At 46.7% G+C, this 21,913-nt stretch overlaps 1 protein-coding gene across 1 annotated transcript in view; it reads right to left on the bottom strand.

Moving 5' to 3' along the window:
* LOC8042709 (putative ammonium transporter 3) overlaps positions 1-21,913 on the bottom strand; it is a 112,755-nt gene that overhangs the window by 53,783 nt on the left and 37,059 nt on the right. Inside the window, exons 2-3 of the mRNA XM_029983094.3 lie at positions 17,962-18,511; positions 15,573-15,644 (exon numbers count right to left, since the gene is read on the bottom strand). Of these exons, the coding sequence (XP_029838954.3) occupies positions 15,573-15,644; positions 17,962-18,511 (622 nt within the window). The remainder of the gene's footprint in view (positions 1-15,572; positions 15,645-17,961; positions 18,512-21,913) is intronic.

Genomic DNA, 21,913 nt, shown 5'->3' with positions numbered 1-21,913 from the left:
TTCACCTGCCGATCAGAACTGAATTATATTGGGGTTTGACTTCTGGTAAGCGTACTGAATGAAATTCGGTACTCTGGGAACATTCTGTGACTTTAGCCTGCATGTGAGTAGCTAATAGTGTATAGCGTTCATAGACCTGTCCAAAAAAGAGCGCGTGGCAGGTGCCATTTTGAGCCTTCGTGCGTATGGCGCGTGCTTTGCTCAATTACCGAAGCGACGAGCCTATGGACGAGCACGCACGTGTTGGACTGTGATTTTGTAAACATTGGAAAGGTCTATAAAATATGGGAAGGAGATCGGAAGGTCACGCCACTAGCGGCATGCTGCAGATGTGTGGACAACAAACCTAATTTTATTGTTTGTTGTTGATCAGAGAAATCGAAGATGACGATTCGAAGGCCGCTCCTCGTGCGTCCAAAGCACTGGTCAAAGCGAAGCGCTCGTGCCCAGACCGTGCTAGGCGAAGTTCAATTTCTTTGTTTTGCTGTGTTAGTAAACACCGCGCTGTGTGGACAACGAGCTCGACAAAGCGCTCCCTATAGTTCGATCTCCTGCCCAATATCCTGGGGAAAATGACGCTATTCATTGTTGTAGAAATGCTCGAGACAAGTGCCGCGCGCCACTTCTGGGAAGAACATTGCGTCTGAAATCTAGCTCACTGCTGCGCTGTGCCGCCATGATCTGCCCAAGGGCTGCACATTGCACGTGCCTTGCGGATCGACGCACCTTGCGCTACTTTTAAAACATAGCGGGGCTTCACGTTACGAGCGTTCTTGGCACCACCAGCGTCAACGCCTCTACGGGCAACAAAGAAAGACATTTTTCTAAAGACGCTCTGCTTGGGCCGACGTTTGCGTAAACTATATGTTTAAAATAAGACCAACGATATAATCTCTTTCCACCGCAGGTAATGTGCACGTTACACACGTTCCGCCACTTCTGTCTATTGGGTGGGCTGATAGAGTAGCAAGCGTCACCGAGCGCACACGCCGCGAGACGGCCACAAGCGTTCTTGGAAGCTTGTGATGTGCATCGCCTTATGATGTACCGCAGGAAAAGCTAGAAGTGCGTACTCCTTGCTCTGCACTGTTAGCAAAAATAACACGCCCAGACGTGTAAACCGTTGTCCCATAGCGGACACGTCGAAACGTGTTCGTTTTACACGAGGCCATCTGTGTTTTTCGTCTACACATGAGTTGCTGTGTAAACTTAACACGCTACACCGTGTCTGCCTTCCGCAAAACCGTTTCGAGCGTGTTCCTTATGAAACATGGCGGCCAGCGGCCGAGAACAGGCGAGAGACGAGCCCAGCGAGCCGCGCGCCTTTCAGGCGAATTGAAAGCACACAGGGCGCGTTAGTTCTCGTTCGATGTCTTTTATACACAGTAAAGTCTCCAAGCGGCGGACGTAGCTACTTCCAAAGGTACGTAGTACGTGCGTTGTCGGCGGTCGGCGGCGTCGGTAGCTTCAACAAACCGCTAGAAAAAAAAAAAAAAAAAAAAAAAAACGAATGCCGAACTCGCATGGATAAATAACTTGAGCAAACTATTTAGAATCGGGCGGTAACTTGCGCCACCTATCGAGATTTCTAGCAGCCTGTATTTAAAAAAAAAGACGAGTCTGTTAACTCTGCGAACGACCACGACTACACAGCAACCCTACATACAACGCAGGCAACACAGCACACAACTACACAGCAGCGACATGTACACAAACACAACGACCGACACTACGCCCGACACTTCCTACTCGATATCCATTTCTCCCCGCGGCGCATATAAGCTTGACATGTGCGGGTGAGCTCCTTGGTCACTGACCATTACAGATTTATAGAAGAATACACAAAACACGGCGCAATGGACAGCCGTGTGTTAGAACTGTTTGCATTTAAAAAGTATGGAGGCAAAATCTATAATGTTAGTCCGTTGCAATAAATAATGATATGTTAACAATAAATCTTAAACCGGTCATGAAAAAGTTCAAATTTTTGTTATTTTCTTGTTTGACCAGTGATATGAGCAGTCCGACTAGCATGAATCAGATAGAAAAACAAATTATTGGGATTTTGTCATTACGTATACAATAATAAATGAAAATGATCCTTGCGCAAAGCATTTTTTATATATTTTTGTGAAGGACATCCGGACATCCGCCCAACACTTCACTTCCGCTAGTTGCAGCAGTTGCAGTACGGGAGCAGACGCCTTCACTTTTGGGGCGTTTTGATGCAGTTTGTTGTCGTATGTCGTGTCGGTGTCGAGAAGAGCGGTGGGGCTTGGGAGTTTGTGACCGGTGTTATTCGTGAACACTGGTGTGGGGCGCTGATGCGTCTTTTTTTTATACTGCCACCACCCCGAACTTTGAAGATACACGGGCCCGGCCGTAGCAGTGCATTATGCTGAATCGCGAGCTCCTTCTCTGTTGACGTCGCTTTCCTGGTACCACTCGTGGATACTGCAAGCGTTTAAACAGTGTGCACCATCTCGCCTACATCCCCGGTGACGTACTCGACCTGTTGAAACTTATTGCTTCCGTCATTTTAGAGTACGCAAGGCAGTTATCTCGTTGGTCTGGTTTCGGTTATAAAAGCAAGGCAAAACGCTCGTAGTTCCCGCCCTCAGTACACGTTGGACATCTTCCACACTTTGACACCGGATAACTGAATGAACCAGGATTTACATTCACTTCCGAGGTTACTCTCGCCGCTTCCTCACCGTTGAGCAGCAGGATGAGCTGGCGACAAGCCGCGGATGAAAGGCTGGAGCATCAACAGCCCAAGCGCACTCGGTGCCGATGCGGGCGACGCGGGTTTCTGTCAACCGGGAGGCCAGCACAAACCGTGACCATTCCAGCTCTTCGTCATGACACGGTGTTGCAGAGAGCAGGGTAAAATACAGCTACACGGATCACCGAAGCAAACGACTGCTATCTTAAATCTTGGCTTGTGATTGCGCCTTTCTAGTAGATCATCTTATTCGTTTTGCTGGAGAGACGCAAACGACGGGCATAACGAAATCGCTTGCATATTCCGCATATCTCACAAAAGCATTTACCCTGTCACCTTGCGAAAAGCGCGAAACACGGAGTCCGCACCGTCCTAAGCTTCCTGTTTTTTACCTGCTTTAGAGCAGTTTGTACCTGCTAGTAGATATGCCTACTGAAACTGAAACAGGGCAGTGCCAGAAAGAAAGAGACAAAGTTGAGAAAGCTTGCTCGCTCTCTAATTTCTCAACTATCAAGTGATTGCACCATAATAAATGCACCAACGCGTCTTCCAAAATAAAGAAAGAGCACCACGTTCACAACATAAAAAAATGGTCTCAGTACATGCATCTGTGGGCAGGTAGGAAACCTTGCCCTTATTTATTCACGCCGCATGATTGCCGCAACAAACTCGTTGCAGGACCGAACCATACTCGAGCGGTGTGCGTCACTATGCAAACGCAGTCCAACACGAAGCATAAAAAACGGCAGATTTAAGACGACAATCCGGAGTTCATTATTCAATTAAAACAACGTAATTTTGTTGAAAACGCCCGCTGCTTCTTACTCACGGTATGTGTCGGGATACTTCCACAGTTTGAAACGGAACGAGGGAAGATTTACTTTTAAAAACGCTCGCTGCGTCCTCCCGGACCAGCTGGACCGGATCTGCTGACGACGACGGGACTGTACCCGTTGAACCTCCACCTCGCAACAAACAATTTGCGCTCCGTGTTAAAAGCGTGGTTCAAACAGACCCGGAATACAAAGCACCGCACCACACACGATGAATGTTTCTGCTCTTTTTCGCATCGCCGGGTTGCACCAAACAGAACGAGATCGCCGAAGTCAACGCCGCTATGTCGTGAACCTTGGCTTGTGGTTGCGAACTCGTGGACCCTGTGACTCCCTCCGCTTTCAAAGCACACACGACGATTACGAATGCTACTTTCCGTCTTCCAGGAACATCACAGGGGCACTTCTCCGGTCACGTCTTCACTATGTGCTCGCAAACTCCGAAGCTCTATGCGAAGCTTCTCGCGTCCCGTCAAACCAAAACAATAGCGGCGCCATGCGTACTTGCCAGATTTTCTCCGGTCAAACAAAAACAACGAAAGCGAACCGGCGCTTGCTTCCAGCGTACATCGGCGTTGCGCTTGCGCCTTGGCCAGATCGCCAGATCGCCAGATCGCTTGCAGTTGAAGGTTGAAGCAAAAACGAAACCAACTGCAATGTCACGTGTTCACATCGAGGACACGCTTTTTATATCCATTTTAACTGTTTGGAACGAATAATTAGACCCATAACTTTATTTGTGGTGTCTAAGAAACTGTTATCAGGACCCCTAAACTAAATACAAACATGGGCGACATGAAGCAAGCCGCATTGCCATCGACCAGAAGATGGCGGCGAGCACGGTAAGCGCGGGTTTCGCCAACGTCCTGCGACATGGCACAATTGCTTTTGGTGCATATCTGTCTCCGAGACATGTTTCTTTCCGCGGCATTTGTCTCGACGGTCCTTTCTAAGTGTGTCCCCAAGCATTCCGGTGCTTCGATAGCCGGCAAGGCCGCGGTCGTCGCCGGGGGCGATGCGTGTTATCGAGGTCGGCTACACGGTTATGCGTGTATGACCGAACCAAAACACGTTTTTTACAACCTCGCATGATTTCTGAACGAATTATCCGTTACTCATCGTGTAAATTTATGGTAATTTGTGTAAATAGCGTGTTTTTCACCCCAAATATTCGCCAAATACACGGGACTTGCTAAGAGTGGGGCCACGGTGTAAGATATCTTACACCGTGTCTAGGGCACATTCCAGCGCCACCAGCTTTTGTGCATTAAGGTCGGCTGCCAACGCTATGAGCTCGCGCTTTTAGCTTTGGCTGTAGTACTTAAACCCTTTAAGTAAAAAAAAAAAAAACATATTTTTCTTTGCAGTACCTAACTGCAAAGAAAAATATGTTTTTTTTCTAAACAGCCTAATTGGGACAAGCACGTCAAAAAACAAACTTTCCGCGAGAAAAAACATTTTTTACAGCAATATTTATTGCGTGAGACTGATTTTAGTTTGCGGCAATTACGCCCGTTTTAAATCACGCGCCACGAAGTTGGGATTCCGTGACGTTGAATCCGAATCGGCAGCTATACTTCTCATTGGCTAAGAGTTTGATTGACAGCTTAGATCTTTGATGTTAAACCTTTGTTATATGTTGCAGTTTCCTTTTGAGCGGCATATTTTTTTACGTTTAAATAATAACCCATGTGATGAGAGTTATTATTCTTTACAAAAGGTTTACAAGACGGGCACATCCGTTTAGATTCATACCATAACAAACAAAAGCTTCGCCATTCTTTCATGGCCGCCGAAGTCTCTGCTCCCGCCTGTCTCGCCTACCTCGACTAATCGTTTCGCCGAAGTGATCAGTGTTTCGTGCTGACCCAGGTGCTTGAGTGAGACTTTTTGAAGTGAAGTAGTGTGTGTTTAGCAGCTGTCGCAGGTGTTAGTGATAGGAAGTGATGTGGAGTTTTGGCTTTCATAGCGCGGTTCTTTCGTTTTCCTTTTTGCTTGTTTAGCGTGTTTTGTTTTTTCTGTTCTTTTTTTTTTTTTGCGCTTGCAAATGCTGACTTTTCGGAGTTGTCAGACGAGTGATTCTGACAGCGAGCCTTCCAGCAGCCATGTCGCCTCGAAAGGAATGCTACTTGGTTGGAGGCAATCGAGCGTTCGCGTAGCGACAAATGTGTCCAGTTACGTTCTTGTCATATCGCTCCGGAGGCCGTCCAGACTCACACCGGGTGCCCCGGGTGCATCGAACGTCCACGACCAGACACCGCTGTTACGTAAAAAACCTGGCACAGCCAGGTGATTACGTAATAGTTGTCCGCAGAAGCCCTCGGACGTTCGAATTCTGCGTTAGCCGACAGATTTTTTTTCTCGGCTTTCGAACCATCTTACGTAAATTGTTTGAATGAATATGTACTGTTATCGTAAACCTCGGTTTATGACCGCGGCTTTGTAGATTATCGTATTCGTTTTGCTGGAGAGACGCAAACGATGGGCATAACAAGATCGGTTGCATATTCCGCATACCTTGCAAAAACACTTCCCCAGTCACCTTGCGAAAAGCGCGAAACACGAAGTCCGCACCGCCCCAATTTCCCAGTCTTTTACCTGCTTTAGAGCAGTTTGTACCTGCTAGTAGGTATGTCTACTGAAACTTGAAACTAGGTGCATGCCAGAGAGGCAAGGAGACAAAGTTCGGAATGCTTGCTCGCCCTCCCTAATTTTTGAACTTTCAAGTGATTGTACCGTAATAAATGCACAACGCCTCTTCCCAAAATAACAACAATAAATAAATAAAAGCACCATGTTTACTACGTAAAACATGTCTCAGTTCATGCATCATTGGGCAGGTAGGAAATCTTTCCCACATTTATTCACACCGCACGATGAGCGCAACACGTCGCTGTGGAAACGCAGTCGAACACGAAGCATAAAAACGGCAGATTTAGGGCAACACTTCGCAGTTCATTGTTCAATTAAAACAACGTAATTTTGTTGGAAACGGCCGCAGCTTTTTACTCACGGTATGCGTCGACAATCTTCCACATTTTGAAAGGGAACGAAGGAAGATTTACTGTTAAAAACGCTCGCCGCGTCCTCCTGGACCAGTTTGACTGTATCAGCTGACGACGACGGGACTGAACCCGTTTAACGTCAACCCCACAACAGCAAATTTGCGATCCGTGTTAGGTGTCTACTTCCAAGCACTGCACCACACACACCACGAACATTTCAGTTCTTTGTCGCATCGCCGTGTTGCACCAAATAGAACGAGATCGCCGAAGTCATTGCAGCGCTGTCGTGAACGTTGGCTTGTGGCTGCACACTCGTGTACCCTGTGACTCCCTTCGCTTTAAAAGCACACACGACGATTACGAATGATACTTTGCGTCTTCCGGGAACATCAGAAGGGCACTTCTCCGGCCACGTCTTCGCTATGTGCTCGCAAACCTCGCAGCTTCTCGTGTACCGACAAACCAAAACATGTTTAGCGTGCGATGGGGGATCGGTGGCCTTGTGGTCTAGCGCACACCAGCTCGGAGCACTTGGAGCGAAAGCTCGCGCTGCAGAACCCAGGGATCATGGGTTCGAGCCCCACCCCTGCCCGTTTCGATCTGGATGAGCATCGTACCGCCGTGCGGTCGTGTATTACTACTGCGTGATGCACGTTAAAGACCCCAGGCTAGCGGCTGTACCGCACTGGCTAAATTTCTCATCTACAGCAGGGAGTCTCGTCGCCCCTGTAAGGCAGACCAAGTTCTACGCTGTATAAACACACGCACAACCCATTTTTTTTTTGTTTACCGTGCGTTGTTGCCAGATCTTACCGGAAGTTGAGACGCTGCGTCGTTCAACTCAGCAGCCAAGTCAACAAAAAAGAGCAAACCCAAGAGTGAGGGGCGGGGCGTAGTTCTCCTCTGCGGCGGTCGAAGGAGCGGGAGTTTCAAATGTAGAGATGTTCTGACTCCGACTAAACTACGTCCTGTAACGTAAATATTGCTAAAAAAAAAATTATTTTTTTTCGGTGACATGCTTGTCCGAACTAAACTGTTTAAAAAAAAAAAAAACACTTTTTTTTTTCTTTTGCAGTTACCCTTTAAGGTGAAACGGAGTATTGTAGCGTTGGGGAGGATAACTTTCCTAGCGCCACCAGCGTCAACGCCTCCACAGGCAACAAAAAAGGGCCATTTCCGATCGATGCTCCTTGTGCGACAACGTTTGCGCAAAACTTTATTTTTACTGTTGAAACCACCATAGAATCACTTACAATAGCGGGTAATGCGCATCCAGTTTTCCACCGGTTGTACCCTGCCTTTCCATATGGCGGGCTGACAGTGTAGCAAGTGCACTGTATAGCAAGCCTGCCATATGGAGCGCCACCGATCGCGCGCGCCACGAAAAGGCGTCAGGTGTTCTAGGAAGCTTGTCAATCGAGTTTTATCGACAGAGGGAATTCACTGGCGGCCACAGCTGTGTGAGCGGCTGCTGAGCGCGTGCTGACGGCGACCTTCCGCAGTTCCTTTGCACGTACACACCATCAAGATTGCCGGTCTTAGCAGGCTATCATGTGAACTCGTTCTGAGCATGCGCTTTATACATCGCCCTCAAATATGGCGTCCAGTAAACGCCCCCTATAGTTCGTTTCACTTTAAGTCCAGACGCAGCCGACGCTACGAGCTGATGGGACCAGTCAGACAGCGTCAAAAGCGCACCATCATGGTTTTCGTCATGTTTACGTACGTCTTATATCATTGCTGTAAGAATCATAAACAGAAAAGGCTTAGTGATTGCGCTCAGTGACGCTGCTTGATTGCTCTCATTAGCTGGTAGCGTCGGCAGCGTCTGGACTTAAGCTGAAATGTAGTATCTAGTAACGTTGGATGGGAGGTTCATATCAACATCTCAATTTTTCCTTTGCTCTCGAGTGGGGTGACGTCGCATGTTGTATAACTATCGCAAGTCGTGCAGTTAGTCTAGAAGCAAAATATTTCGCGAATTTCGTCTCGCTTTTCTGGCGTGAGCTTCCTCCGTATTTATTTTAGGGCGAAGCTCCTTAGGGTCTAGCCTTGTCCGTCCTTCCGTCCGTCCGTCCGTGCTCCCATAAAAACAAAAAAAAAAAAAATGTTTGCGCCGTCGACAGGATTGGAACCTGTGCGGGGAGACCCAATCGATTTCTAGTCCATCGCCTTAAAGGGGCCCTGCAATCATATTTATGCGTCCACCTTTTTTTGCGGTTTCCACGTCTCTTGGGGTTCGGGCAAGCCAGCGGGCACGGAGAAAGTAACTAAATATCACCAAGTCATAATTTAACCGGACGACGCGGAAACCTCCTCCACCGACGAGGGCGACCCGCGGTAACGAAAGCGCGCAAAATGTGACGTCTTTGGTCCTGGGTTTACTACTAGTCAGAGCCGCTAAAAGCTTCTTTTTAGTCGAAATGCAAAATATAAGTGGCGTGAACCGTTTCAATTATTTATAAAAGTAGTTTTTCTTCAGTATTTTAGATCAAAAAAGAAACGAATGCAGTTCATCAAGTACAGAAACAAGAAATGACCCGTCGACATACCCGCCACCAAGCGGTGGAAAGAGCGGGGCATACTAGAAAGGAATAGTGGGATCAGGCGCCGACACGGAAAGGTCCCGGATGTACGCGGCGGCGTTGCGGCCGTGTACCGGCTCGAGGATCCGACCGGTTCCGAGCGTTCCCAAGGCTCTCGGCGCGGGCTTGGATGGCGATTTGGACCTTTGGCGGCATGGCAGCGCGAAGTGGCTCCCGTTCTGAACTGATCTTTACCCCGTGTTTGCTGTCGTTTGTGGCCAATGAAGTGTCATGCCGAATTAGTGTTTAATCGCGCAACAAATGCAATGAGAGCCGCTCTGGCTGCCCGCTGCATACAGCCTATCCAGAACACGCTTCAATGGCGCCCTCTTGCGCCGTCAACTTGGAGCGCGGCAGCCGTGAGCGCTCGATGAGCTCACTACTTCTCCTCTAGTTCACGGCCACTCTCAAGCAACCAAGGACGTCATGAGGGAGGTTATTTTTTGTTTGTTTTTTGTAGTATTAATTTGCCTATAACTTTTAAAATAAAGGGAATTTCGAGAAAATAAAAGTTTCACTAAGTGACCACGTTCAGTGCGCTCAGGTTCGGTGAAATTAAAAATGAGTAAAAAAGTCATTGCAGGGCCCATTTAACCACTCGGCCACGACTGCGGGACGAGTAGGGGGCTCTGAGATGAGGTAGTAACTCAAGAGCTGGGGTGTGTGTCATGAATGAAACGTTGCATGTAGCCGCTCAACGTCTATACAGAAGAGGGCGCTGCGGTCAAATGCACATATAACCGCGTTAAACTTTGCATGTCTTGGCTCAACGTTTATAGACAAGAGGGCGCTGCGGTCAAATGCTCAAATGCGTATTTAACTACGTTTCATACCACACATTCTCTTTCTGACATGGGCCGTTGACTTAAGCGGTGGAGATGCGTTCCCACGGCTTCTAGCGGATCCAAGCTGATCCGCTAGAAGAACCACTGGCTCTGCATTTCACTGACCATAAAGCAGTAATAATGAAGACGAAACGCAACCCGGAACTCAGCACTGCCTATGAGCAATAAAAAGAAAATCAGCACCATCAGCACTACCTATGAACAATAAAATCAGTATCATGAGCACCATCAGAGCTTCGCCCCAATCAATATCATTCACCACCAAACTTGCGGTCATTTTTTACACCACCAAACTTGTAACTCGTCGGGAAATAAGCTGCCCACACCTGACACAAATTACAACAGATGTTGTCATGTTTTTGGTCTTGTCAGTACAGCCTCTCGGCTAGAAAAATAACACCGATGAGCACCACATGCTAAGGTGAAATAACTTTGCGACAAAGAAATATGTTGTGACTTGTCATTTTGGGTTACTACTTGAGATGTATCTATTAATGGGTCGAACCAATTTTGAGGCAAATCAGTGGCTATCAAAATTTTGCCGCAACAAAGGTGCAACTTTACGAATTATGTACGACTTATTTGAAATCTGGGTGAATGAAAAAAAACATATAGTTCTATAAGTATATGCATTGTGCTAAATATTAATACTATGGTATGTATGACAACCACTGCACTCAGCCTCGAACAAAGCCCGTGCATCTACTGTATCCGCTAAGAGACAATGACTCTTTTTGGGCAAGAAGAGCAACGAAGAACCACACACCAGCAGCGTAGCCAGGAATCTTTACAAAGGTAGTGGGGGGGGGGGGGGGGGGGGGGATGGGGGGAGGGAGGGGGTGGGGGTCGAAATTCACTTGAGTTGTATGGGGTCGGCTGGACTCCGGGGGAGGGGGGGGGGGGTGAAGCCTTATAAGCTCTTTCCCTGGATACGCCCGCCATTGTTAATCACATATAATGCTATCACTTAAAAAAGAGAAAAAAACTATCTGCGCCTGGATTTCATGACGGAAGTGCTCCGTGTCCCAACGCAGGTGTACTTGAATTTTCGTGCTCAAATATTACCTATATTTCGTCATTTGTAACCCTCGTGTACATCACACTCACTAGCTCCTAAAGGGATGGTGAACCGAAATTTGGATTTCAGAAAACAATGCAGGAGCCGTAGGCCTGGACGCTACAAGCCCTACAACACCACTCGTAAGACAATATCTCGAATGGACGGTATTATTTCTGAAAAAGAGGTCGAGGTTAAACAAGGCCGACGAGACGCGTGACGTCAACATATCTTGTTTCCTCCTCTTTTCGCTTCGCCACCTCAGGGCGGCGAGGCGGAGAAGACGCGAGGCCGTGTCCTCTCCTTTTCGACTCTTCTTAGAGAAACGACGTCAACATATCTGTCAAATGCGCCTCCTTTTTTCTTTGTATTTAGAAAAATACGATCATCCGTTTGAGATATCGCTGTATGAGTGATGTTTTGATGTTTGTAGCGTCCCGTTGCAGGCTTCTGCCACCGTGTTTTGCAGAATTCAGATTTTGGTTCAGCATCTCTTTATGTGCTTTGCGAAAAATAGATACTCCTGTTTGTTCCAAAACGCATAGTAATAAAAACGAATTATACTGACTCTCCTTCCGTACTGGATGCAGTAGTGTAAAGCATTTGTGTCAGTGGCATTAAGGCCTGGAACTCGCGTTATGGGGGGAAGGGGATTGTATGTGGCACCTATGGCAACTTTGTGAATATAATCGAGAAGCGTGCGCAGTGTTTAGTATTACTCTCCTGGAGGGCCTGTGGGAAGACCCCGTTCTCAATGGATGCCATCCAGTCCTCTAGGTACTTATTTTGTGTTGCCTCAAGGCCTTTGCAGGAAGGCCTTGAGGCAACACACCCGTTAGGGCGACCTAACGTTCACCCATTAGGGCGACCTAGTTCACCCTAACGGGTGAACTAGGTCGCCCGCGTGTTAAGTGTCCTTGCACTAGAAACGTGTCGGTTGTGTGCGTGCCCTTTCCCGGGCTGCTCTTCTGTTCGGCGTGCAGGCGGTACTGGTTCTAACGGGCCTTAAGAGTCAATACCATCCTCGTTCGCCGAGCGGCAGGGGGTCGGAAATGGGTAGATGCTCCTCCAGTGCGTTACGAGACGGAAGTTTGATCTGTTGTTTAGCTTCGTCGGGGTCATAGTCGCCATCTTCGGGTGGGGACGATGCGTAGTCATGATCATGAAGGTAGCTGGGCTGCTTCTGCATCTCGCGGCGTGTGGCATTTAGCGCCCGAGCTGCAGAGTGGGCGTGCCCACCCGCTCACCCAGGTATTCCTGGGTGAGCGGGTGGGCGGTTGCCCAGGACAGGCGGACTTTTGTACCTTGCATAGAAAGTTGGGGGAGGCGGGGGCACCTTTTTGATGGCTTTTGCACTCTTGCAGGGGCTGCTGATTTTCCTGCACACTGTAAGCGTGCCCACCAAGTCAGTAAAAACATAGAGCTCTTTTGGTGTAATGCGATTATAGTGTAGTAATTAGTGTTATGCAGTGATCATAGCCAAAGTGAGGTCTCTGAAAAATTCATTGTATATTTAAAGGGGTACTCCAGAGGTTTTTTCATTGTTTCCGATTTGCTTGAAATTTTGCTAGACTAACCAACAAACATCGCTGAATAGTATGCCAAATATTAGATAAAATAGTTTTTTTCGCGAAGTTATTGAATTTACAGTTTTTGGTTCTCACCGTGTTTTTCAAACTGAAAATTCCAACTGGCAACAACGAAAAAGTGAAGTCAGTGGAAAGCAGATGCACTCTTTGGACTCTAAGATTTATTCCCAAGTGTTTCGAAGCAGTTCGTGGTGTCAAATAAATTATTTGGAAGCTCGCTACAGTACCCGCGCTCCAGCGCGGAACAAATGATTGGCATATTTTATTTTTAGAGCGCAGCTCTTAGGGGCCCGTTTCCGGCTTGAGCGGCGTCGGCGTAACCGCGAGGTCACGTGACCCTCCGAGGTCACGTGACCCACCCAGGTCACGTGGCACCCCTAGGTCACGTGACCCCCCGAGGTCACGTGACCCCCAGAAGTCACGTGACCCCCTGAGGTCACGTGACCCCCTGAAGTCACGTGACTTCTGGGGGTCACGTGACCTAATGGGGTCACGTGACCCACCCAGGTCACGTGACCCCCAGAAGTCACGTGACCCCTGAAGTCACATGAACCCCCTAAGGTCGTGACCCCTTCAGGTCACGTGAACCCCGAGGTCACGTGACCCCCAAAGGTCACGTGAGCCCCTGAGGTCACGTGAGCCCCTGAGGTCACGTGACCCCCTGAGGTCACGTGACCCCCTGAAGTCACGTGACCTCAAGGAGTCACCTATCCCTCAGTACGCTTCCATCTTCCTCCTCAAGAGCTGCGCTCTAATCCAGCGTTACAGGGAATTGTAAACGGCTTTCATTTTTTAGACTGCTTGCTCGCCGGCCATTGACATCACGTCACTGAAAAATGTGGGTATATTTGATTGTTGGTTTTTGCATCATTTTCATTTGCCGATTTCACAATAACTATTATGAATTTCGCGATACTAAATAGCATACCAAAAAGGGTAAAGACCGGGGTGTCAAAAAACATAGTTAGTTGAGGTAGCTCAAAAAATTTGGGGAGTACAACTTTAACGCTAAATGGCTTTAGCATACTTAAGCTACCGGAGACAAAACTGTTGTCATTGAGTTCACTGAGTTAACATAGATCCATTGCTTGTTTTAAAACTTCTCGACCAGCTTCATGAAAATGCTTCAGTAGAAACGTACAACTAGAAGGTTTTACTCAAAATCGGGCGGTGAGGCCTCTAAAGCTGCGATGGCAGAAAAACTCAATGAATTGTTAATTAAAAGTTATTAAATCAGTTTTGGCTTCTTAGAAAACATGTCGTGGCGGTTATCTCTTCATCTAATGACCTTGAGACCTATAAACATTTGGTGAAGACGGCACTTATATAACTATCGGTCCTTTTTGCGCGAAACGTCTTCGAATTAAAAACAAATAAACGGTGATTGTTTATTTTCTTTCTATAGGCGTTACTGACTGTCTAAAAAAAAAGTGAAAGCTACAATAATGCAGTCTGAGGAGGTGAGTTATATGGCCAGAGGGACATATAAAAGGGGGCTAATTGTCACGAAAGATAGACTAATTAACTAAAATGTCTGATTAAAAACTTTTAACAATGCTGAGGGTGCGAATCCGCGCCCGTGCGATTTCTCCGTCCCTCATATCCTCCCCGTTTTCGGGCTGCCCGCATTGCGTTTGTTGCACGAGTGGGAACATGAGCGCACTACCGCGGCTTCCCACGGCATCGAAGTGTTTCTTAAATTCACTGACAGTAGTTTTCGATGACGCCCAGTAATTTTAGTCGAAACATTATACTTATTTTCATGCAATTAAAATTTAAATAACAGATTGTAGTTAGTCGACTTTTCGTGACGATTTACTCCCCATATTGCCTCCCCTGGACGCATAACTCCTCTGAAGAAACCGCATAAATGTAGCTTCACGGCTTAGAAGAAGATTCTGTAAAGTCTAAAAGAAAAACATTCGTGTAATTTCTATGGAGGCCTCCATGCCTCTTGGGTATTTTAGACTGCCTCTATCATTACAATTTAGTTTGCAACCTGAGTCGCAAAAAAATACTTGCACTACAAATTAAAAAAGAGGTGCTGAGTTGAGCTTTAATATACATACTTTCTAAAATTCTACTCTTCTACAATCTCAGATAAAATTCTGTTCCTTTCTCAATGTGTAGCTTTCATCACACTTTCTCCAAAGACTGTAACAACGCGCCAGTCCTTTCTATCGTTCCCAAGGTCGTTCTCGTCGCGAAGCGACTGCTTTGTAGACGAAACATCGTTTGACATTGGTGCCCGCAGCTTTTCGTAACCTCCTAGAAAAAAAAAATAAAAAAAATAATATGTCGCTTTCACAACAGGTACAGACAATAAACAACGAACCTCCCCACCCGGCGCAACCTCCGGTTAGCACCGCCCGAATATCGGCCCAGTTAAACTCATTCACAATAAAAACTGTAACAGTACCGTAACCCCCTTATTTTTCTGAGCAACTTCATATGCCATCATTGAACGATCTTTTCGATCAGCCTGACCAAACACGCCAACCGATACGAAAGCTTGTTCGCTCAGAATACCGAACGCCCAGAACTGATTTATTCACGCCGCCCCCTATTGTTCCAAAAAGACCTTTCTCTTCTGTCAGGGGCTGGCGCAGCTCCTTGTGTTTGCGGCTAAAAACAGAAAAAGACGTGATCGATGTTTTTCGCGATCAATAACCGCATCGGTATTCAGACGCGCGACAAGCAGGCGCTTGTACCACGGGGAAAGGCTTGACACTTTCTTACAAACTGGGAAAGGAATAAATAGTGGGCGCGATATTTTCAACGCACAACTTCCTTTTCAACAGTTCGGTGGTGGCATGACGCCCGATTCTCAGATTGCGTGCCACCGATTCTAGACTTTTTTTTTTACCTCGTGACCCTGTTTTGCGTTCGTGAGGCCTAATCAACATACTGCCTTTACGGCCCTATTCACTTACCTTGCGGCGTACTTCCATTTGTGTCCGGAAACTCCAAAGGTACTGCCACAGTTGAAACCGAGCCAACCCCACCTGTGTAGTGAAAGGATCGAAGACACATTATCGCTAGGCCTTCCGGAAACCAAAGCTCCTTCAACACGCACGAGTAACTCTTCAGAGCCCGGAACTTAATTTCGCTTTAATGCAGGATCCTATCTTTTTACGAGTAATGGCTTTTTTAAAATTTAATTTTAAGTGTGCTTTGTGTCGTGGCTTTTCTGAACCTCTGTTTCACGGCTATTTCAATGGCCTTCAGACCAACGGTCTTTAAAGTATTGGCGAGTGACATGCAGAATTGGGATCTCGAGCTTATTCGCCGATTTTATTTGGGCAGGTCTGAACAAAACCATGCGAACACGAGGCCTTTGCACTGTTTCCGCCCCACCGCACTAAAGGAAACGCTACGTGTCCAGACAGTACTGAGTACTGGCCGTGCCAACCAGGTCATGTGAATATGGCAGCTATACTCGGAGACAGCTTTCCTTGGCTCCAGCAGCAAACCACTGTAACGTACCATAATCATTGTTTCGAGAATTCACAAGATCAGATTACTATACCCCCAGCAATAGACGACGATATCCTCACTCGCTTGCTTTGGCTACGAAACCATTCATACCCATTCCTCCAAACATATCACTTTTTCACAGATTCCAAACTACGTCTGAATACGTTGTTTTGCATTAGATTACACCCATCCACTGTTTTGCACAGGTTCAAAATATGTTGGCCGTTTCTTGACCCTATCCGGAAGAGAGGTAAAGATATCCCGGGCTCGTGCCCTCCCTTCGACGCACAATTACTACGTTTCTCCCCAACCACGGACGTAAACTGTCCAACCTGTGGGGCGCTTAAGGATCTGAACCATCTTACATAGTTCTGTTGAAGTTCAGCGGTCTAAACACCCTTCGGTGGGCTAGAGGTGAAGGTGCTCTATTCCTGCAACCATATAACGCACTCCCTTGTCCCCCCGCCTTCCTCTTTTTTTTTTTTGTCCTCGCCCACATCAAGGTTTGCAGATGAAGCCGCTAGACCCTTCGTGAAAGTTTATAATTTCTTAAAAGAGTCCTATTTACTTCATCACTGTAACAGAGCCTTGAACAGCTACCGAGCGATGGTGACAACATCTGCGTTGAGGGCGCAGAAACGATCAACTCATATGGCTATTTTAAACTTTCCTCTCCTCTCTTTTTCCTATTATTTTATTGGGTTTTCTTTCTACCCCTTTTCCTAAGTGACCTGCTAAGGACAGAAAGAGTGGTCAAACTTCCCGGCATCGGCCTCCCCTCTCATTGCTTACTACCTCTTGTATATATTTTTCTTGACTGGAAACACCGTCTATGACAGCGTCGTTGCTATCATTACAGTTGTGATTTGGGTGCAGGGAACAAATGAAAATCTGACGCTGACAAATACAATGTGTTGGGTGAGTGGGGTGACACTTCAAAATTACACTTATCAATATTCTACAAGGGGGGGGGGGGGGGCAGGCAGTATGACAGGGTGCATTGACTTTGAGGAAAATCAGGCCACATTTAAGTTTTCCGGGACGTTTCTTGGTAATGGCAGCACGTAGTTTCTGCAAGAGAGTTGTGCACACAGGCGAAGTTTCATTCTAACGAGACAACGTATTTCCAGGTCTGCTCACTGCTTTTCAGACATCTCTTGTATTTTTATTGTATAGTTGAACGTATTCGTTCATCAGTACAGTCTTGCAGGTAAGCATGTACGCCGACATAGGAAGAGTGCTGTCTTGGAACTGGCATTTACCCTCCAACTTCACAATCAATAAAAGCGCCACCTTGCTGAGGTGGTGCTCCACAAGAGACCAAGAACTATTCAGTTAGCATATCAAGCAGCCAGGAAAAACAAACGTCTCTAAGTTAAACATGGAAGTGAAAAAAAAAATGCCGGCAAGCTGGTGAATGGGTTTTGTAATAATAATTAAAGAAAGAAACGAAACTAGGAACAGATAGATAAACCGACAAGCACACACAGTCTCAAATTTTGACGGTGTGTGTGCTTGTCCGTTTTCTTAATTATTCTCATCTCGTTTTTTTTAAATTATGGGTTCCGTTGTTCTATGAACTTCTACTTTAATATTTGCCTGTGCACAATAAAGTTATTTCTTTCTGTCTGTTTGCACAAACACGTGTTTTACTTTTGTGTATGGATTATAAGTGTAACGTTTAGCAAAGTTTTCGAAATTATAACGGTGTACTTGTATCTACGAAATTAATGAAGCTATCCTGGGGCTTTCATTCAGGTGGCTGACAGGAGAAGTTTTAATGATATTAGCCTTATGCCCTTTGACTAAGGCGACCCGCAGTCCTCAGCTGGGACATTTACTTACCAAAGCATAAACATTCCAACAAGCGCGTTTGTCGGCGAGCCCATGGGTGGAGGGTCCGTGCCCCTGTCGTAGCGGCCCTGACGAGGCTTGAGCATGAGGGCCGCTATGAGGGACGATGCACCGCCCACTAGGTGCACTGGCGCACACCCGGCGATGTCCACTACGAGCAGTCTATTGAGGAAACCGTGTTTGCCCCAGACCCAGCCGGCCGGCAAACAGAACACCACCGTGTTGAAGAAAGAGAAGATGCAGTAGGCGACGAAGTTGCATCTTTCCGCCATGGCCCCGGACACGATGGTGGTAGCCGTGGTGGCGAATGACAACTGGAAGATGTACGTGGCGAAAACGACTCCCATCTCTTCTTCGTCACTGTCGAGGAAGAACTTGCCGAAGGCGATGAACCCGTTGGTGCCCCGGTCCTGGCCGAAGCTGAAGCCGTAGCCGAACATCCAGTAGCCAAGGCCACCGAATACAACGTCCACCGCGTTCTTCACCATGATGTTGACTTCGTTCTTGCGGGTCACGCAGCCGGATTCGAGCAGCCCAAACCCTGCGGGGGTGATGCGCACATTGCGATTGAATAAGGCGATGAAGGAGGTGGCGTTTGTTTATTTTCACTCGTGTATATATAGAACTCTTGCGTTTTTCAGTGCTATCTGAACCAGACCCTTACATAATCAAAAGCTGAAATCCTAAAAAACGAAGCAATTTGCGGATCGAAATCCATTTTATTTCCGCCCGAAAACAGCCGATCGAGAAATGGCCGGTTTGAGTCGAGCTCACTCTCTTCTCCGTTAACACGTGCACGTGCAAGGTATAGACAGAACCACCAGATATAATCAAAGTCATAGATCATCGAAGGCACACACTTAATATTAAAAATAAGAACAAAATCTGATACCCATTTATTTTTTTTGCTAAAAATCCGCAAAATTGTTTATTGAAGACAAAAAAAAAAAAAAAAAAAAAAAAAGCTACACAGCCACGTGGCTTCCGCCAACTCTCTCCTCCTCTATATTTCTATTTCCTCCCTAATTCAGTTTCGGTATCGGTTGCGAGCATGTGCATTTTTTTTCACTTTATTTAAAATATACGTGATCCTCTAGAAAAATATTAATTGAGCAGTCTTCTGACACCATAATGAATCGCCTGGCAAAAAAATAAGACAAATCTTTTTTGGGGTGTCAGTGTCCCTTTAAAGGGCCATTATTTTAACTTTTTTACGGCGAAGCTGTTATGTGCTAGGATCCGGAAAAAAATCCGTCCATGAATGTTAACCAAAAATTCTCTCTTAAACGGCGGCAATTGGCCGTGATAAGTATAAATAAAAAGAGGGGGCAACCCGCGTAAATCAGCCTTTCTTGGCGTTATTAGATAATGAGGTCCTGATCCCTTGTTATCATCTACGGTCACAAAAAATAGGTTGTGTATATACTTATAAAGCCTAGAACTTGGTCTGCTTAAACGGGCGATACGTCTCCCAGCTGTAGATGTGAAATTTAGCCTCTTCAGTACAACCGCTAGCCTGGGGTCTTTAACGTGCATCACGCAGTAGTGATACGCGACCACATGCCGGTACGATGCTCATCCAGATCGAAACAGGCAGGGGTGGGGATTGAACCCAGCGTCCTCGGTTCTGCAGCACGAGCTTTCGCTCCACGTGCTCCGAGCTGGTGTGCGCTAGCCAAATCGCTTCCATGTGGTTTATGCTTAAAGCAGCTGTGCAACGATATTCAATTGGAATGTTTTTCTCTCTACACGAGCTTACTGGCACACCTGGGACTCAAGGATACTCACACGCAACGCCATTGGCCAAGAAACTCCTTTGTTGCGGTGTAATTTCAAGGACAAAAGCGATCATTTTCATTCAATCTCTCCTTTGCAAAATTTGATGACGTAACTCGGGGATCGCAGTACACCCAAGTGACGATATTTGAATGCGGTTCATAGATTGGACCCGAGCATTGCGTGGGCACTCGACTTGGGCTCGTGACAATTGCTAGCTCGAGAAGCATTCGGGTTGTGACCCGTGTCCAATCGCTGCAACGACGACAACAGCCGAGCCATAACAATGTCTGGAACTCAGCGCGTGTCCTGCGCTTTGCCAACCCCAGCGCGTGGCTATGATCAACACTGGCGGCATATAATCGGCTCCAGATCACGTGGCCGCTTGTTCTGGCTGCGAGTTGAGGGGGTGAACGCTGCTCGTTTTTCTTTAATTTTTTTCTGGGACTTCTATTGCGTGGGGTGAAAAACGAACGCGTGTTTCATAGGTCATTAACGTTAGGGATCCGTTTTAAGCGGTATTTGCGCAGAGTACAAAAATTGTTGCGTAGCTCCTTTAATTCTTCCTCAAAGAAATCTCAAATCTGGCGAAGGTATCGTGGGCGCATCTGCACGAGTACATATTCGAGCCGCCTGGCCCATACAGCTGAAAACGGCTTAAAAGGGCACTGAAATGAAAACAAAGCATGTATCTTTTTGAAAGGCATAGGCGGGGAGACCTATGTGTTTTTCCACAATTTTTTTTTTGTGCCATATATGCGCCGTTAGTCACCCTTACCCTTTAGTTGGAGGTCACGGCGTGCTGTACGGCCCGCCCACAAATTAGCAGCCTCGCCCATTACCTTGGCTTGGCTGCTCGATCGAACACGTTCCCAAGCCTAGTGTCTGCGTTTCGCGAAGTCTGGCGTCTGGCAGCATCTGCTAGCCGTGCGAGCACGCGCAGAGCAGCTTCCGGCATTGTCTGCCATTCCACCACAATGCCCGTAAGACGCCGACATGAAAGCTGCGCGTCGGCGTCCGTTTTCGCCTTCGTCTGCCTGCTATACCGCCTCCGTTTAAAAACTTCTGCAAGGCTCGCAAAACGCTATCATGAAAGCGGCATCCCAGCGTTCCATCATGAACGAGCTATGAATCAATCAATACAAGCGTCTGTCAGCCTCTGTCAATATGCAGTAAAAAACGACCGAGAGGAATAAACAAAATCAACAAAAAAACATGCAATCCTTCCAGCTTTTCGTTTCTTGTTATTTTTTTCTCGCATGACATTCACGTACAAGGTGCGTATATTTTTCGCATGACGCACAATTATAACGTGACCTAAAATATTCGCATTGGCCGGCCAGGTCGACTGCGAATCTTTAGAGCTACTTTCCTTTCGATGCAAAATGGCGGGAACAAATCTGGACAAGCTTGATGCTAGTCCAACGCCCCATTGTCTCCAGCCAAATCACTCGGAGATTCTTACTTGTGTAGGCACTTTCTCGGTATTGAAACCATGGTTGCAGTCACGACGGTTGCCAAATTCACAAAGCAGCGGGGCTGCTTTTACGGGAACCAACATATTTATTCAACATCAACACGCGCAAAGAAACAATTCAAGCCAGATCAAGCACATATTTGAAGTGGGACGCTTGGCTAAGGCCCTATGAACCCAAGAACCCACACAGCGCTTCCGAATGCGCTTATTTGTGACAGTTTGCTGCAAACTAGGTCAGTTAAAAAGATCTTACTCTAAACACCTCTGTGAACGCAGAACAACTTGCACTCATAAAAATAAACGAACTCGACGTGCTATCCTCCTTCAGCACGCCGCAAACGCCGGAAGCCATGTTTGTTATCGTTTGAAACTGAAGCGGAAAGGCAATCTCAAGATATTAAAAAAAAAAAAAAAAAAAATGATGACTATTTATGTTATTTGTTTCTCAAACATAAAAAAAAAATATATTGCCGATAAAAAACTATTACAGCACATAAAAACAATTTTACAATGAACATTTTACACGTCAATCATACCTCCAATAGATGAAAGCCGAGAAAAGGTGCTTAGCTAGTTAGGCACCGAGCGAGGCCTAGACCAGTGCTACCCCCCCCCCCCCCCCCCTAAATGTAGTCAATCTACGTAATATTGAAATTTATTTTTCGTGAAAGATTGCTAATAATGTGTGCC

This window comes from Ixodes scapularis, unplaced genomic scaffold (assembly GCF_016920785.2).
Source record: "Ixodes scapularis isolate PalLabHiFi unplaced genomic scaffold, ASM1692078v2 PGA_scaffold0__279_contigs__length_252992795, whole genome shotgun sequence".
Taxonomy (NCBI): Eukaryota; Metazoa; Arthropoda; class Arachnida; order Ixodida; family Ixodidae; genus Ixodes; species Ixodes scapularis.
Note: the sequence above shows the minus strand (reverse complement) of the source record. Positions and strands in the feature narration are given on the sequence as shown.